This window comes from Typha angustifolia, chromosome 15, assembly GCF_048772165.1.
Source record: "Typha angustifolia cultivar Huaian chromosome 15, ASM4877216v1, whole genome shotgun sequence".
NCBI lineage: Eukaryota > Viridiplantae > Streptophyta > Magnoliopsida > Poales > Typhaceae > Typha > Typha angustifolia.
Window position 1 is genome coordinate 1361964 of NC_133253.1, and position 19280 is coordinate 1381243.

The 19280-nt window shown below is 38.0% G+C and overlaps 4 protein-coding genes across 4 annotated transcripts; 3 read left to right on the forward strand and 1 right to left on the reverse strand.

The window, feature by feature from the left end:
* The first annotated feature begins 1342 nt into the window (after positions 1-1342).
* On the forward strand, positions 1343-2627 carry LOC140778320 (ethylene-responsive transcription factor RAP2-4-like). The gene has a single exon (XM_073122969.1). It carries the CDS (start codon positions 1439-1441, stop codon positions 2360-2362), a length of 924 nt encoding a protein of 307 aa, XP_072979070.1. The 5' UTR covers positions 1343-1438; the 3' UTR covers positions 2363-2627.
* Positions 2628-5821: 3194 nt separating this feature from the next.
* LOC140778345 (NDR1/HIN1-like protein 13) lies at positions 5822-6647 on the reverse strand. Its single transcript, XM_073123010.1, has one exon. The coding sequence runs from the start codon at positions 6635-6637 to the stop codon at positions 5822-5824; it is 816 nt and encodes a 271-aa protein (XP_072979111.1). The 5' UTR covers positions 6638-6647.
* Positions 6648-7168: 521 nt separating this feature from the next.
* Positions 7169-11621, forward strand: LOC140779973 (eukaryotic translation initiation factor 3 subunit I-like). Its single transcript, XM_073125343.1, has 9 exons — positions 7169-7447; positions 7608-7823; positions 8396-8523; positions 8976-9095; positions 9197-9286; positions 9460-9546; positions 9667-9746; positions 11072-11172; positions 11369-11621. Exons 1-8 carry the CDS (start codon positions 7264-7266, stop codon positions 11145-11147), a joined length of 981 nt encoding a protein of 326 aa, XP_072981444.1. The 5' UTR covers positions 7169-7263; the 3' UTR covers positions 11148-11172; positions 11369-11621.
* Positions 11622-13279: 1658 nt separating this feature from the next.
* Positions 13280-19228, forward strand: LOC140779418 (uncharacterized). Its single transcript, XM_073124471.1, has 5 exons — positions 13280-15059; positions 15203-15365; positions 17199-17362; positions 18454-18712; positions 18797-19228. The coding sequence occupies exons 1-5, from the start codon at positions 13528-13530 to the stop codon at positions 18902-18904; spliced, it is 2226 nt and encodes a 741-aa protein (XP_072980572.1). The 5' UTR covers positions 13280-13527; the 3' UTR covers positions 18905-19228.
* The last annotated feature ends 52 nt before the right edge of the window (positions 19229-19280 follow it).

Consider the following 19280-nt stretch of genomic DNA (forward strand, 5'->3'; position numbering starts at 1 on the left):
CTGGCCCGAAGGACTAGTAGGTTTGGCGTGAGCTAGGCCTGAACTGGCCTGTGGGCTGTGGCACATGGCTAATAGCAATAGGATGTTAATGGAATATTTTGTATAATAGATTACTCTTTTTCTTAAATAAAAAAAAAATCATAATAGAGGTTTTTTTTTAAAAAATAAATAAAATAAATTGAACTCATAAAGAAAATCTCTTCATTTTGTACAAAAGTCTCGCTACTAGTCTTTCTAGAGTACGATAGCTTTCTTATTTTAGTGGTATAAGGTGTGATATCTACATGCCAGCAAGGATTAGTAGTATATTCTGTCTGACACAATTACCCTTTTTTTAACCAAATAAAAACCAGAAAGATTAATTGATGAAGGAATACACCCGGCATGAAGATGATGATATAAGAAGGTAAATTTACAGTGGAGGAATGAGAGGTGAGAGGAGAGAGGAGATAAAAGAATGAAAAGAATGATACTTTTCAACGATAAAAATAGTAATTAAATTTTTGTTGATAAGTATAAAGTATTGGATCAAAGATAAGAGGAGAGACAAGTAAGTCTCAGTATATAGATTTGATTACCCAAGAATAAAAGTCTTGTTTATAATTCAATAAATCAAAAGCATAAAGAAATAATTTCCTGAAAGCACCAAAAAGGATTTCATAAATTACGATTGATGAGTAGAGTAGGTCGAACCACTTTTTCAGGTCACACAGCAGCTGTTGCCTTATCTTGTGCTCTTGCAACAATCAATGACAGGGTGGTGGGAATAAAATTCGTCCACAAGTCTGAATCAAACACAAGGGATCTTTTATGCGCACATGATGTTTATATTCATATCACGCCACAAGAGATTAAGAGGATATGACCAAAGAGATAAACATCCTATGCTCTTTTTTATTGTTGTTGTTTATTATTATTATTATATTTTTGTATTATATCCTCCACTCTTTTTTTTTTTTGTTAACCAAAAAAAAAACTCTTTCAATCCCTGTCACTACCATCATTACCTAATATTCCACTTAGCATTCATCCGCATCCATCACTATCCTGTGCTACCGATTGGTGGGTTGGGTTCCCTTTTAAGCCAAACGACGCCAAAAGTAAATATACAAATAGATACTCTTCATCAAAGAGTGACTGCCCAACAAAATACTGACACGTGGTACAAGCACGACAGGAACCACACATCGGAGTCAACTTCTTTGCGCCCAATGGCGGATCGACGCGTGTTGCGAATACCGACACGGGTCGACCCGGCTGGGGCAAACGACGGCGGGACACGTGGTGCGGTGCTATTTGTGGAGGTAAGCTTATATAGTAAAGAGCCAGACCCCAGCACAGCAGAGTTTCTTCTACCTTCAATTCTTCTTCCTTCCCGGTTTGATCAAAAAGAGCACCACCTTCTCTCCTTGTTGGTCTGCTTGATTTTTGAAAAGGCATGGCTGCAGCCGTAGATTGGTATAGCAAAAGCCAACAACTTTTCTCGTTAGAGCTCATGCAAGCACTTGAACCTTTTGCCAACTCGAACATCCTCTCTTTCTCCTCTTCCTCCTCCTCCTCTTCTTCTTCTTCTTCTTCTTCTTCTTCTTCTTCTTCTTCTTCCCCTTCTACTTCATATCTACATCAAGATACAAACTTTGATATGATCCACCAAGGCCAACCGACCCCGATTGAGATCGGTGACCTGAGCCCTGCGCAAATCCAGCTAATCCAATCTCAATTCCAGCTCCAGCAACAGCAACAGCAACAGCAACAGCAGCAGAACCGAAAGCAATCCCGACTCGGCCTGAGGCCGTATCCCATGAAGCAACCAGCCTCTGCGGCTCCTCTGTTCAAGACTGCGAAGCTATACCGCGGTGTTCGGCAGCGCCACTGGGGGAAATGGGTAGCTGAGATCCGGCTTCCCAAGAACCGGACACGCCTCTGGCTTGGAACCTTCGACACGGCTGAGGAGGCCGCCATGGCCTACGACGGCGCGGCTTTCAAACTCCGGGGTGACTCCGCGAGGCTCAACTTCCCGGAACTCCGACGCAATGGAACCCATTTGGGTCCTCCTCTTCATTCCTCTATTGCGGCCAAGCTTCAGGCCATTTGCCATAAGCAGGGTCCCAATCTACCTAATTCGACGATGATTCCAGACGATGTAGGCGTAAAGTGTGGATTGGGTTGTTTGAAGACGGAGGACAATAATAAGTCGGAGAGCTATTCATCGATGGAGGGAGACGAATCGTCGACGGGCTCTCCAGTCGTGTCTGAGATGCAGCTCTTGGATTTCACAGAGGCGCCATGGGATGAATCAGAGAGCTTTCTGCTGCGCAAGTACCCATCGTTAGAAATCGACTGGGATTCAATTCTCTCCTGATCACCACAATCTTTTGTATAGTTGTTGTCCCCCAGTGGCTACTGCAAATTGAATCCCAATCGACAGTTGCATTGACTGTTGTTGAAGCTTCTCTTGGTCATATATGTATTTTATCTTTTTCCCTGGTCTGCTCTTCTTCTCTTTTTTTTCTAAGCATTACCAGGGAAATATTATGTATCTTCTGAACTAAATTTTATTCTTCTGTTGATCTTTGCAATTGAGAGTGTATTCTGACATTTCTACTACTGAAAGGGAAAGGTTTGTGATATTCTAACTTATTAAAGGTCTTACACAACTTGTATAATTCAGAATATTTTAGCATAAAATATAATCAGTAAACTAGGTTGGAAGTCTAAATCAGACCATTGAGAATTAAGGTAGAATATTAAAGTCATGAACTTAGTTACTGTTTAATTCTGTTTTTTGGCAGCTCTGCACATATCCAATTTAATTTTCCAAACATCAAGGAATTAGATGACTAACATAATAAGTCTGCCTATTTTTCTAGAGAGTGAAAAGTAGAACTTTTACTTGGAAAATCATAGAAAACTTGTATCTTGCTTTTCCCACTCTCAGCCTCAGGAATATCTATGCTTTTCAAAAAGTAGCTTGTTAAATAGATAGATACATTTACTGCTTACTTATGTTAGAAGTTTACAATAGTGATACAAGAATCAACTCTTCGTCAAATAGACCCAAAATCATAATTTTGTTAATGAATGCAGGAGTGCAAAGATGTCATGGGCCAGACAAGAGAGTTGGCAGCATAGAGAAATTAGCATGGAATCTGAAAATAAAATCAAAGACAGTTTGGTGCCTCTAAGTAATACCATTCTCCTAATCTTCCATCGTTTACGTAGCTAACCAGGAACACAAGGCTTGAGCATTCTGGTCCTCAAAGTCTTTTAAAAATACCTAATCAACAAACTGATATCTATGTTCCTAAGTGGCTAGAAGCTGGCCAGCCACTGTCTGATCACTAAAGTTGTTCAGTTGTCATATGTTTATTGCATTCTTATCTTTGTATACAATACTCCCTATATAATATTAAATGACTCCAGAATGAAAGAAGCATGTCAGCATGTGGATTCCTTTTGCTTATCCTGTGAAAAGGCCAACAGTAGGTGGAAGAAACTACACCCCGTGTTATCAGCACTTTCCCTTCTTTAATGTCCATCCCATTCACCCAAGATAATTAAGGGAACTGTGATTAGGTAATTAGGTATTTAGGTGCCAAAAAACCACCAACCCTACTCTATCTATTTGTCTTTTTCTATCTTTCTTGATACATCTATATGTTCCTTTACGTTTTAAAGGATATGAATGTGAATGAAGAATTAGACGGTGCTAGATTGGATAAAAAAACCTTATGCTTTACTAAAGAATTCAGGCATAATTTCAGATAGAAGTAATAAAATATACTTCATTGAGCTTCATGCTGTCACAAAGGAGCCTTTTTTTTTTCTTTATGGAAAAGGTTATTCTCGTTGTCTGGTATAATTTTCAGAGGATTGTTTAGAGAATATTGAATATTCGTATCTGAGATATAGTTGGTTTTTGGGGAAATGATGCTCTTGGTAGTGCTAACTTTGGATTGACTTTTCGAAGCAATAGATCTTGCAGAAAGTATCAGAGATTGCTTTTTTTCAGGTCAACCAGCCAATCGGGATCAAGTCAAACACAATGCGATAAGCACTCAAGAACTTGCAGTGCCTCACAGATTATGCCATAAGAGTCGTCGCCTAAATTTAATAATTTTTTGTTCTAATGTTAGTGCTTGAGCATTACACTGATGGAAATATTATAGAAAGGAAAGTCAACATTTGATGCTAAGAGGAGATGGAATAAAAGAGAATATCCACATAAGTTGGTGATCACTGCAAGGAAGGCACTAAAACAAAAGGATAATCTAAAATTCTCCAGTTACCGGTAGTTACAATCATGAGCTAAATTTCAGGTGGAAAGAGGATCTGTGGGCAATCTCTTGACTTGGTTTGAGGGTTAAAACTGAATGTCAATATGAGCAATGCTAAGCATGTAGGCCAGACTAATTGGCATCTAAATTTTGCAGTCCCCATGTAGTATCTGAAGCTCTGAAGAGAAGAGATGTTCAATAGACATAATAACTACAAAATCATTAGAAGTATGAATTTAAGAATATGAGATCTATCCAAGCATAAGAAAATGCCAAGCTAATTTGTTGCTTGATTCAAGTTATGTGTACAAACTAGATATCGGAACGATGTTCCTGCTTTAGGGATGCATCTATGAAATTTTAAAGAGCTGCCCAATTAACTTCAACAAAGTTACAATGGATATGGCATAGATCTTTTGATTCATGTGTTACAGGATTTTGGGTATTCTGTGTCAACCACATCTCATTCTTGCAAAGATGACAATGCAAGGAACTGACAGGAAAATTTGAGGAATAATGTGATGCTTAATTGATATTGTTAACAGTCAGTTGGAAGTGTAGAAGTTGGGAAACAAGCTGCAGATTGGCTATATCAAGTGTGCCTTTAGGCCAATCTTATGGAACAGTTAGATACAGTATAACAGATGCACATAACAAATTTATGCAAGTCTGAACATTAGATGCTTTGACCCTTTTTGTTAAGATATCTACCATATTGTGATGTAACTGAAAGCTCCAAAGAATCATTTCTTAAGTGATTCTTGAAGAACTTTTAAGGGTGGGAGTTAGCCATACCTATATTGTGGATAACTAAATTGACCTAATGGACACAGAAGATATCAGTGAGCTTCTTATTTTCTGTGTTACAGCTGGGTTCAAGAGAAAGCATTCAAAAGATAAATTTGGAGATTTTTTGTCTAGGATCTGAGGCCAAATTCTAAGGTTCAGTATTGAACATGGATGGAAATTTAGAGAATATGAACAATAAATTTAGATAATTCCAACTTGTGCCCCACTTCGAACTTAACCTAATTATGGTCTAGCTTGTTGCTCTCTCTCTCTCTCTCTCTCTCTGTTCTACATGTGGAAGGAACTATAACATATGACATAGTCTTTCAGATTGGAAGTCAGATGTATTTTATAAATAAACGAAACAACTTGGGGCAGTAACAAATATTGCTAAATTCTTTAGAACAAAGTGTTGAAGCTTCAGCATCTACATCACTGACGTCTGCCATGATGATAGCATACAATATCTTTTGATACTAAATGTATATAATTTTCTGGTTAAAAACATACAATAATGTAGAATTAGAACAAAAACAGCTCCTTTTTCAGAATAGTAATCAAAGCATTTGTTTCTTTTATATTTTAGATTATCAAGAGAAAACTAAAATGGAACAATTATATCTACCTGAGATTCTTAACAACAACCCACACAAATAATCCTTGAATTCGTACAACCCGGCCGCAAAGTAGAACTCAAGAACAGTAAACAAAGAAAAACGACCAAAAGATGAACATTAGAACCCCCAACCACCTTTTTATGGCTGGAAATTGGTCTTGCACTCTTGCGATGCAATGTGGCCTCCTGTAACCAATCCACTCACCTTGATGTCGCAAGTTACCCCTGTGCTCATGCCACCTTTCTCAATCACACCAACCTTAACCTTGCCTCCAAATTCCATCGATAAGTTAAGATTAACGGCTTCTTTTGACCCTTTCAAAACCTTTTGGATATCTTTTGGTGGAATAATGTGTGAACCACGGAGAATTAGCGCAAAGCTTGTTGAATTCCGAGTCCCTTGGTAAAATCCTGGTGTTTCCCCGTCTGCGATCTTTACTCCTTTGTAGGTGAGGCTAGCCTTCCCCCCTCTATTGTAGAATATTCCCACTCTTGCACTCGGGTTATTGACCCTCATTGAGAAGACATAACTAGGCTTTGTCGATGGGTTCTTGACAGTGACATGGTTGACGGTGAATTTTGGTGTCCCAAGCCTTATTAGGACAAAAAAAATAACCAGTCCGATCACTAGTAGGATGGCGAGGATGGTCACAACACTAAGGACCCAAGCCAAGCACGAGAAGCAAGAGCTCTTATGCTTGCGATTCTTGTGTGCATTGCGGTAGTGCTCCACGAGGTACGCATTCTCAGGTGGCGGAACTCGATAAATTTGGTCTTTCGGGACTTGTACGACATAAGTTTCTGAGGCCGCAATGAGAGGGGGTTCGGGATCGGCCTCGGGTTCAGACTCCATGGAGGCAGAGACAGTAGAAGAATTTGGTTTTGTGGCGGCAGTGAGGGCAGAAGAGGGCTGGAAGGCGGTCGACTGGGGCCCGAGTTGGACCCGCTCCGCCATGGCGGCGATGGGGAGCAAAAGGAGGAGGAGGGTGGAGGAGATGGGAAGGTAATGATGAAAGAGATGAAAGAGAAGGGGAGAGAGAGAGAGAGAGAGAGAGGAGGAGAAGGAGGAGGAGGGAGGAGGAGGAGGCTGTGGTGGAGGTGGAGTTTGCATGGAGGGAGGAGGGCGTTGGAGAGCAAAGGAAGAGAGAGAAGACAGGTAGGATCCCTATAGAAATTGCTATAATTGAAGGTCTTTGACTCGGTCAATGCACGGAAATAAACTACCATCAACCGGCCGGTCTGGGATCTGAACGTACTAACCAACTACCGAGGACCGGTCTAACCGTTTTGGACTCGTGACGAGAGGAGTTGCAACTTGCGAAGCATCTTTTGGGCATATGCCTTTGACTTGGATCCGGGCTCTTCCGAATCCGACCCATATTGCCCCGTTAATGGAATCGGACGGACGATAGCATAGATCTTCTCTTGCAAAAGATCCAATGGACGAACTCAATCGTATTTATTTACACCTCTGGCGCCGTCATAGGTTAGGGTTTTTTGTTCCAGTTCGTCTCCTTCCTTCGTCTTCCAGAAAAATTAGGGTTTGGATTTGGGGCATTTGCTTTCCATTACCGTATAGAGATGAGGCCGATCTTGATGAAGGGCCACGAGAGGCCTTTAACTTTTCTCAAGTACAACAGAGAAGGCGATCTCCTCTTCTCTTGCGCTAAAGATCACAACCCCACGGTTTGGTTCGCCGATAATGGCGAGCGACTTGGAACTTACCGCGGCCACAATGGCGCTGTCTGGTGCTGCGATGTATCCCGTAAGCCCTTCCCTTACTTCCCCACTTTACTGATCTCCTTTATATTTCTATCCGATTGATGCATCCAAGTGGAAAGAACAAATAATCTACGATGCCTTTTCTTGCTCATGGATATTTAGGTTTTCTTCTTTTGATTTGTTGTCCTTGTTGTTGTGTATAGGTGATTCGACACGTTTGATTACTGGAAGTGCAGATCAGTCGGTAAAGCTGTGGGATGTCCAGACAGGAGCCCAACTTTATTCTTTTAACTTTGATTCTCCAGCTAGGGCAGTGGATTTTTCTGTAGGGGATAGGCTTGCTGTTATCACTGCAGACCCATTTATGGGGCATCCATCCACCATTCAAGTGAAAAGAATTGCCAAAGATCCTAGTGAACGTATGGAGCTATCATCATCATTCTACTATAACTGACATATATATTTTTTTTTCTTGCTCCTTAATTCAGATTCATTTGATTTTGTTTTTTGTCTTCACTAGTTGCCAAATATCTTGCATTGTGTGGACTACTCTGGTAGGTTTATACGACATTGAAATCTATAGTGGTAAATTCGTGGAGCTGGACCAATCAACATGTATCCAGATATTAGTATTGTCTCATTTTATAATTTCTAACTTACCTGAAAGGCTGAAATCAATTTTATCATTTGAAAACTTATCAAAGATACATGATCCTTTATTGCAGTCCTAAATTGTTCTCATGCATGTAAAGCTGTATGTACATAATATTCATGTGGGCTTTATATAGATGAAAAGTCTGGATGTATGGTAGTGCCATAGCAATGAGCATAAACAAGGTTGTATTGTAAACTCTCTAAGTGCTAATTATAAGACTTGATCAACAATTTATAAAGTGTTTAATTGTGTGAGATAGTTGGTTTACACTTTATCATCTGAATAATCTCATGCCTTATGATAATAATTTTTGTTATGCAAACTTACTTCTTGCAGAGACTAGTGAATCAGTGCTTACAATTAAGGGCCCTCAAGGAAGAATTAACAGGGCTGTGTGGGGACCTTTGAACAAAACTATAATAAGTGGTGGCGAAGATGCAGTAATTCGTATATGGGATTCTGAGGTGTGTTCTTTTTTTAATCTATTGGTTTGACTTATAGAATTTCTCATTCTAATGATGCCCATGCATTCATAGCATATTTGATGAACAGGAACTGTTTTCATTTATATGGTAATCTACTTTTTGAGATTCAAGGATCTATTGCTTCTGGACATGTTGTACAACACTACATGGCTGTCGTCTCATTAAAAGCCCTTGTTTAACTACAGTCCCTACCTTATCTAGCTATCATCCATAATGAAAATGAATAACGTGCCCACAAAGCCAACAACCACCATAAATCCCAGAAAATTAAAGAAAAACAAAAGGGAAAAAAACTCCCACCATCTATGTCTGAGAATTTGGATAAAATAATTAAAAAGCATAACTCACTTTGACAATGAGGGAGTCTTAGTGGCTTTCTTTTGGCCTTCAGTTGTCGATGTCATTATTTTTACTTTTATTTCACTATGCAGACAGGAAAGCTTCTGAAGGAGTCAGATAAAGAAACTGGTCATCAGAAAACAATTACTTCATTATCAAAGTCTTCAGATGGTTCTCACTTCCTCTCAGGTTCCCTGGATAAATCTGCTAAGGTGAAAATTTATTTTGAGTAGCTGTCCTGAGCTGGTTTTCCCATTCCACCTTTGGTTCACTTTTTTATGTCTCTTCTTACGTCTCCTGTTTATATGGTTAGCTTTGGGATACAAGAACTCTGACTCTCATCAAGACGTATGTTACAGAACGCCCTGTCAATGCTTGTGCATTATCTCCCCTTCTAGATCATGTATGTACCTGTTTTTATATCTTGCTGTTTCTTTCTTCTTTTGAGCATATTTTATTAATAGTTAAAGAGAAACCAAGATATGGTAATGGATGTATGTGGTCATTCATGCCTAGCTCTATTGCTTCCGGTCTTCTGATGCTAATTTTGAGGTAATTTTTTTTTCAAATATTAAGGTGGTGCTTGGAGGTGGTCAGGATGCATCACATGTCACAACAACTGATCGTCGTGCAGGTAAATTCGAAGCCAAGTTCTTTCACAAGGTGAGCCTACTTGTATCTTCCTTCTCTTAATTTGACAAGAAACATTGGATTTTATAATATTTCATGTCTAGCTTCTCAATTTTTCAAAATGTTTGGTAGATAACACTTTTTATTTTTCAGATTTTACAAGAAGAAATTGGAGGTGTAAAAGGCCATTTTGGACCAATAAATGCCCTAGCATTTAATCCTGATGGACGAAGGTTTTTCTCTTAACTTTCTGTTTTACTCTTAGGTAGTATACTGCATGTATTGGCATATGCCCTTTTTGTTGGCTGCATATCTATTGCTGCTTGTGTTCATGTTTCTTTCCTTGGGTCGTACACTTCAAGTCTCTTTCTTTTGGGAATGGAAGAACCTCAACACCCCAAGCCTTTCCTAAAAGCATGTATCTGCATATGGTCATTTTGTTGGCTACATATATGTTGCTGCTTACATTATCATATTTCTTTCCTTTATCAATTTCATTCCTCGATGATTGTGACCATGTATCTTTGCTATAGAGGATAGTGTAATTTTTTATTCTTTTTAAGTATCTGACATGAAGTTCCGCTGCTACTTCATTTTTTTCCTTGTAATTTTTTTAGGTTTTGCTTTCTAAAACTGTAGCTCATATTTGCAAATGTGGGAGTATATATCGAGCTCTTTGCTTCTGTGAGCAGTTAATCCAAGTAAACTTATCAGATTGAGGTTTCTTTTTCTGATAAAAGAAACCTCATTTTACAAATATTGACCTTTGAGACTTCTAGGGCACTTTTTCCAAGAAGTTTTGGATAGTTTTTATTTGTTTGGATTCCACTTTAGCTGTTCTGCTGACTCAATCTCTTCTCTTCATGTTATGTTTGCATAGACCATGTGATCAATTTAGATCAGATTCCATTGATATTTGGTCCATGTTTTTCGATTCTTGCTTCAACTGCCTATCTTGAGATAATCCTAATACCTTGTGTTTTTCTGGTAAAATATTATTATCATTCCTGATACTTGGTGTATCAGAGATGCTTGTGGTTTTTCTTTCTATGTGTTTTTTGGTTTCCTTCAGCTATCCCTTTAATGATGATACATCCCCTGAGTGCAACATGGGATCCAAATAGTTTGGATAAAGTATTTGCTAATCTTTGTCAAAAGCAAAGTCATGATTTTGTAGAATTTTGTTTTCTAACGTAACCATGATTCTTTACGTTTCCATTGAGTGTTTTTTAATTCTCTGGCATTTTGACTACAGCCAATTATGTTGTCTAGGAATATGACAGCTACTTGTCTGTCCTATTTATTTCTTGATTACCCAGTTATAAAAATCTTGCTTTTGGAAAGTGGTAATAGATTGTTGATTATTATGCAAAAATCTTACTTTTGCCATAAAGTTTATCTGCTTATTAATCTGGCTCAAAGTATGCATTTGACTGCTCTTTCTTATCAATGGGGTTGCTGATGCCTAGATATTGCATTTGCCCTAATTTTCTGTTCTTGAGATAGTTACCTTTCTATAGATTGCTTCACTTGTTGACACATTGATTCTTTTTTGTAGCTTTTCAAGTGGTGGTGAAGACGGTTATGTAAGGCTACATCACTTTGACCCTGACTACTTCAACATCAAGATGTAACTTTAGGTTGCAAATGCCCTTGGAGGTATACCTTTATTTCGTATCTTAATTACCTCTCCTTTCTTCCTGTTGTTTGTACCAGTAAAATAGGATGGCCAAGATGCTGTACTATTTATATGTTTATCTTCTTGACTTGCTACTCAATACTTTAGAAAAATATTGCTTTTTAAAATAAGTAGAGATTCTTCATCTTCAATACTAAGTTTGAAAATTCTTCTTAGATTGACTTATGGTGATGCACCTGGAGTTCAGTCATGCTGCTGCAGAGCTGTGATGTAAAACAAGAGGAATGCCAGTTCATGTGCAGACCAAATTACTGCTCTTGTCTCGTTACTCTTTTTTTAATAGATTAATTTATGTTTTCTTGGACTTGTATTTGTACATGTAACACCTGGATCTTATATGTGTTTTCACAATTGACCTAATTTTGTGAGAAGGAAGGAAGAAAAAAAGTTCTACGCATTGCAACATTTAGGAGTGGGCATAGGTGACTTTATTTGATCTCCAACTGGCATCTCCTCTTTGTAAGCATCTTAAGATGAATTTGCTTCTCTAGTATTGGCTTTTGGTTGCTTTTCTGCAAACTGCTCTGAAAGGCTTTCAAAGCACCGAAAGATTTTTTGTTCAATAACTCGTTGACTCAACGGGTGTGATAAGATATCAATATGCTGAATTATGGTTTCAGAGGTCGTATTTTGGTAGTAGATTAGCACATACATGGGAACTATTGCCTCTATCAGTCACTGCAATGTTGACAGCAAGCTCATCATCTTAAAAGTAGCAGCACTGACTTGCTGGTGTTTGCAAGCCATTAGTAGGTTTTTAGGCTATATGTGCATGTGTTTGTCTGGGCTGCTCTTCTTGCAATTGCAATTCATTATGCGTTGCTCGATTTAAGTACCCACGGTGTTGGATTATTTGACAAGGTAGGGCCGGCCTACTTCCTCGCAAAAGAATACAGCACACTTTAAATAAACTGGTTTTAGAGGGTTTAGTTTAACATATTGAGCTTATAAATGCTAGACCTATAATATTATCCTCTCTGTTCTTGTCGATTTAAAATAATTAGTGTTTTATAAACGTAATCACGGTTATCCTGCCGTTAATGGCGAGTCGTATCCGGAGAAAATATCTCTCAGATATTTGAACGCTTCTCACAAGATATTTTCTGACCATCATTTGTTATTCTATTGGATAGAATGATTCGAGGAAGAGAGGAAAAGAGCGATATGTGGACCCGAAAGTTATCGCCTTTTCCAACCAAGTGAAAGGCCCCCGGTTCTGTCTCCTATTCCGGTGGCCCAACTTAGCAAAACAAATTTTAGCAGTGAAATGACATTTATACTCCTTAGACTTGGAGATATCAGCGACCTAGTCTTTAGCATACATATTTTGCTGGATTATACTATAAGATATTTCTCTTTTTTCCTTCCAAAATTTAATCCATAATGTAAATAAAAATAAAAATAAAAAAAAAACTATTCTTTTATTTCAAAATTTAGAACAAAGTCAAGTCCTTCGCTCATCCTCTTTTTGAGATTTGTAATCTTACAATTAAAAAAATTCACAAATTAAAACCAATCTCCTAAGTGAAAATTATGCGTTCCTAGGTGTTGCTTTTGCTACAAAACTATATATAAGACCACAATAGTGTCATATTGGTCATTTACTTAGTCACCCAGCATTTTAGTAACAAATATCTAACAAATAGTGTAGAATACTCCTAGCCTTTAATTAAACAAAACATCCATATTTTATATCCTATCATTCTATTCGCCTTCCCAACAAAAATCCAACAAATAAAAATATCCCCCACTCCAACCCCACATATCGAAATTAAAAAGATATTTTTGATACCACTAAACAGGGATACTCGCATACAGTCACCGAGGGTGTGGTGGTACGCTCACCTCCTCACAGTCTTGAAAGTACAATTACGCCCTTGCTGCACTACAGTTTCTCTACACGCTCCAAGACATTTGTGGGGCTATTATTGTCATTTTGGTTTTCACACGAAGACTCCTAACTCCCCCCCCCCTACTGCGGTAATACTCGTCTCCTATACAGTGTATTAACTTTGTGGAAGCGTATATAGTAAGAATAGTGTAGAGTAGCACAAAGCTCTCTTTCCTAATCTCGCCCATATCTATATAAGCCTATAAACCTCTCTTTCTCTTCTCCTCTCCTCTTTCGCATGCCTCACCGACTCCCATTCCGATCCCAATTCCAATCTCCCAATCCATCCTTCGTTTATTCGGCGATTTGGGTCTTCTTCCTTTAGCCTCATTCAATCCATTTCTCGTATTTTTTGGAGATTTTTTGTGTGGATTCTTTCGTTGGATTTTGAGAAAAAGCAAGGGGAGGGGGAGAGAAGAAGACGATGAAGATGGACAAGCAAGAGGAGAAGGAGATGGAGATGTTGTTGAATGAGATCCCATATGCAACATCTCCACCTTTCTACCATCATCAGCGTCATCACCTTCGTGATGCACCTGATGCTCACCACTCTCATCTCAGTGACGATGTCCTGCTCAAGCACCAGACGTTTCTGATTCGTGACATCGGTAATGGTATTCTCGATGCCCCTTCTGCATTCCATGCCCTCTACCATGGTAATGCGTATGATTATGGATATGGTTCTAGTGGTGGTCATGCATGTTGGTCACCGCCGCCATTCCTCTCCGAGGGGTCATCGGCATCGGGGTCTCTCTCCGGCACGTTCTCCCCGGACGGAGATGATGTCGGCTGGAGATCCCCCGATTTGGGCCGGCATTTGGCCGGAGAGGAAGAGCATGACTTGCTCGCCAAGCTAGGCGCTGTGCGTCTCGGGGATGATTGGGACGTGCCGGCTAAGCATTCTCCAATGACGGTATCGGGTTTTGAGAACAACTCAATTGACCCTTACCTTTTCCAGACTAGTTATGGTGAAAATTTTGTTATGGATAGCCCCATGAATGGGGCTTTTGTTGTGCCTAAATGCTCTGTTCTTCCAGAGTCCCTGTTGTTTGATTCTGTTAGTAGGCCAAATATATCTAGTTTAACTGATTTGTGGCTTGATTCCCATGGATTGGATGCTCCAATCTCCCATTCTAGTAGTTTCCATGCTGTATCGAGAAAATTCCCTCATGGAGAGGAAGTACCGTGTGCTGATGGTGCTTTTAGTAGAATTCCTTACCACATGGGAGGGGGTTTAGGTTGCCCACCATCTTTCAATTTGCCTTCTTCAATTTCTGAAGCTGTCTCGCAATCACACCCGATCGGTGTGGATCCTAATTGGGATCTGAATACGCTGAATTCAGCAGGCCTCGTTCATTCGGAATTGTCGAAACTAGGTTACAACATTCCCTTGTCAAATGAATATGCTGGATTATCCCAAGATAGCTGGGATTCTCGGTTACAGTTGTTGAGAAACCAGCAGAAAACTGAGGCTTTCAGATGTGAGGACAGCTTAATTCTACAAGGGAAGGGACTGCATTTTGTGGGAAACCAGTCATATGATTGCACGACAGCAAGAAAGCGGTTACAACTCAGTGACTGCTTGAATTCAAAAGGAAGCTCTGCTGTAAATATGGACAGCTTAAACTGTGGAGGCAGCCCTAGGCTTCATAAACCTCCAACTTTTCCACTGAAATATGACAATCTGATTGGCGTGAAAGGTTGCATATACTACATTGCAAAGGACCAGCATGGATGTCGATTCTTGCAGCAGAAGTTTGATGAAGGGAGGCATCAGGTGGATGTGGTATTCGATGGAATCATCGATCATGTAGCAGAGCTCATGATGAACCAATTTGGTAATTATCTCATGCAGAAGCTACTAGAGGTGTGCACTGAAGAACAAATGATGAAGATTATCCTTGTGCTGACAAAAGATCCAGCTGAGCTTATCAAAATCTCCCTTAACACGCATGGGTAACTCTTGTTTTCTGTTATTGATATCAGTTTTGTACTCTCTGGTTGTTTGTTCACCACAACAAGACTTTTCTAAGATTATAATTTGAGGTCTTAGTGTGGTTTTCTGTTGATTGACCTTAAAATATATTATGATGTTTCAGGACAAGGGCAGTACAGAAGTTGATAGGGGCTCTTAAAACTAGGCAACAAATTGCTCTAGTTGTTTCAGCTCTGCAGCCAGGTTTCCTAGATCTGATCAAAGACCTTAATGGCAATCATGTGATACAACGTTGCTTGCAATCTCTTAAATCACACGACAATAAGGTAGACATCAGCTCTTGGCCTGGTTTAGCTGATACGACTCAATTTTATTGATATTCTTTTGTTTTTCTGGCTGATTCTCATCATCTAATTATCTTGCTTGCCAGAGACATAGTGTAGAGGCATTTTTAATCTAATTATATAATAGTCAAAAGAGGGCTGCTTGGTGCAAAGAATCAGAATAAACTGTTTGGCATATCGACATACTATAATGTAATTCTTGTAGCTCCATGTTTACACAATTGTGATAAACAAGGTGCAGAGTATGATGTTTAACCCTCACAATCTAATTCATATATGGAGGTTGCAAAATTTGTAAATTGGATCTTGAATGTGACCTATAAGATCTAATATATATATTACCCAAGACAATCTTTATCAGTAAATACGACGCATTGAACTTCTGGCAAATTTGTTCTGGATGTGGTGCAGGTGTTTTGAGACATTATAGCTCAGAAGAGATGTTGAGATTATTATTATGACTCCTTTGAACTTGAATGAAGATGTATATTACATCTAGTTTCTATTATGACAACAATTATTGTATTCATAATCATTTGATAGATGAAAATTTTTATGAAAGATTTGAGGTAATTCGACTGAAGTACTCTGCTAATTCAGTAATTTCCTGTATGAAATACAGGAAAATCGTTATAGTATCATAGGGGTCAGCAATCCATAGCATGTGAAATATCAACACTAGACATTAATGTAGCATGGCAAATTTGCTGAACCTTGAAAAGATCTTTTAGGCCTCGTTTACTTTGGGAGTAAGGTCAATTCTAGAATAAGCATTTCTCTTTGCTATTACCAAAATGGTGTCTTCATTCTAGAAATAATTTTTTGTGTATTTATTTGTATTTTAAAATAAAGGTATAATAATTACTTTTGATATAATTTAAAGTGAAGGAAGAGATGAGAGAAAGATATTTTATTTTTTATGAAGTTACTATCAATACCCTTTGATTTGATATAAAGTAGGTTGATGAGATAGATAGTAAGGGTAGATTAGTAATTGAATTAATGTGTGGTATAAGATATAATTTTGATGAATAATATTTGTATTTTAGAAAAGAAATATTATAGTGTTTAGCTGTTATTTTGAAATAAGGAGTTATATTCTGGAATAAAAGAAAAGTTATTCTTGTAGTGAAGGAGGCCTTAGTGATTGACTTAGTATAAGTTAACTAGCCTACACTAAGCCCATGTCATTCGCACTGACCCTTGGCAATTGATGTTCACAGTAGGTACCTTTTCAGTTTGCAGGAAAGTATGAATGTATATTCATTCTATGTTAATAAGTTAATCTGCATGAACTTAAAATCGTACACCAGTTGCTTATGCTATAATCCTCTATTGGACATTCTTACTACTGTTAGATTTAACATGCCCTTATACTTGTTAAGTTGTTCTTTGTCAAAAGGTTTCAAAAAGAAATAGGATAATATGAGTGATTTGTAGGTCCATTGTTTTCTTGGATTCCAATGGATAGAGGATACATTAACTCCTTGACAGTCTAACCTTAAAAGTTCAAACAAAACAAATTTTTTGTTGTTCATTTTTTATTTTTTGTACTTACTACTGGTCTTAAATGGATGTATCTTGATCTTTCTTGCTGGAAAACTCTGTGGTTAAGTTATCACATAACTATATTTTTTGTTGAACTGAAATGAACTTTAAAAAAATATGCAATCCATATTTGAACTAGATTTCTTTTAAATGAACACCATTAGATATTCTTGCTTATTGTTTATTCCTACTCTGACCGAATAATTAGTTGAGTCCTATAAACTATTGTTATCTATATTAAATATTGGCATAATTTTCTATGTGCAGTTTATTTTTGATGCTGCTGCAACTCATTGTGTTGATATTGCAAAACATCGCCATGGTTGTTGTGTCCTGCAACGATGCATAGATAATTCTAGTGGTGAAGATCGAGCAAAGTTGGTTGCAGAAATCTCCGCTAATGGATTTGAACTAGCTCAAGATGCATTTGGGTAAAATACATTCCTCAATCCTCAATCTAATGGATTTTTCTTTTTCTTTTTCTTTTTTTCCTTTTGCTTTGAATCATGCCACCTGGTAAACTAAACAGCTATATACACCGACTTATATACAGCTGCTCTAGAGGTTTATGGAATATTGGGGCAAAAGAAACACTTTCCTTTTCCACTTTTGACTTCATCCCTTTCAAGCTTCAACCAGAAGTCTTTTACTCTCCTTCATGTTGCTTTTCCGTATTAGGAGGGAAACATTTGTCCTTATGTGATCTTTTAGGTCTGTTATATCTGGCCATGATGCAGATCCTTTGAGAATATATGTGCCTTTGTAAGTTTATATGATACTGCTATATATGTATTCCTAGACCGTGTTATACTTTTGGAATGTTATTTGAGATGCTAAAGTTATTTTCTAAGCCTTCACATAGCATGGGCAAAATGACATTTTGGCAGGTTAACCGGTAAATATTCTATGACTTCTGCTTTATGCTTCACCACCTTCCTGTTAGTTAACTTTAGTTGAGTGTCCATTTATTGGCATCGAAACATTATAGTGTATATTTATAATATTTTGAACACTAATGACTAAGAAAGACAGCTAACTTAGGTGGTGTCAAATATTAGAAAAGCTAGCTATCCTGCACCCGAGGCAAAAGAAGAGGATTATAGGCCTGTTTCCTCTAGAACATAATATTGCAATATTTTCTTCAATAAATTGGTCTACCGAGTGTTAAATATTGGAATGAGGATTACTGTCATATTACATTGTTTTCACTCCATAAGATACATTGATTTACTCAGGACAAGAAACTTTCAGTTTCTCTATGATGTCTTTTTATGATCGCTAAGTTCTATTGTCACTGTTTTATTGACACGTTTTCTTTTCTCTCTCTTTCTTCATTTCCTTTTAATTTTCTCCCAGAAATTATGTTGTTTTTCACTCCATAAGATACATTGATTTACTCAGGACAAGAAACTTTCAGTTTCTCTATGATGTCTTTTTATGATCGCTAAGTTCTATTGTCACTGTTTTATTGACACGTTTTCTTTTCTCTCTCTTTCTTCATTTCCTTTTAATTTTCTCCCAGAAATTATGTTGTTCAATACGTGCTAGACTTGGAGATTCCTTTAGCAATTGCAAATTTGGCATCTCAATTTGAAGGAAGATATGTGCAGCTCTCAATGCAAAAGTTCAGCAGTAATGTGGTGGAAAAGTGCCTGAAAGTTTTCACAGAAGATGGCAAGGCTGCAGTAATACTTGAACTGCTCTCTTTTTCTCAGTTTGAAGAGTTACTACAAGACCCTTATGCAAACTACGTTATCCAATCTGCTCTTCAAAATTCCAAGGTAAATATCATCACACATAACCAGTAGAGTCATCATCTTATACTTTATCTCTCACCTTTCTTCATTCTGTGGTGTTCTATATAGGATTCTCTCCATGCTGCATTGGTCGAAGCCATCCGTCCTCATGCACCGGTCCTTCGAACCAGCCCTTATTCCAAGCGGATCTTCTCTCGAGGCCTATCAAGAAAGTGATCTGTATGCAAATATGGCAAGCTGTGTTGTTGTCTTCCATGCTTGAATAGCCGTTGTAATATGCTACCCCTGTGATTTGGATGTCAAGGAACTCTAAGGATCAAGGTGTAGTGTTGTAAAAATAAGCAATTTTGCTGTTGAATGCTTTAGCATGTATCTGCTGTAATATTCTGTTGTGTTAATTCTCCAGACTAATTGCTTCACATCCATCATCATACAAGTGCAGTGTAATAGTCTGGACTAATTGTACTTCTTTTGATCAGATAGATGCTGTGGATCAGTGGATGTTACGAATATTTCCTATATACTAGTTATTTGGCGCAGTCATCATTTCATGGTGATGTTACTCATTATGCTATGGATAGTATTAACTCCT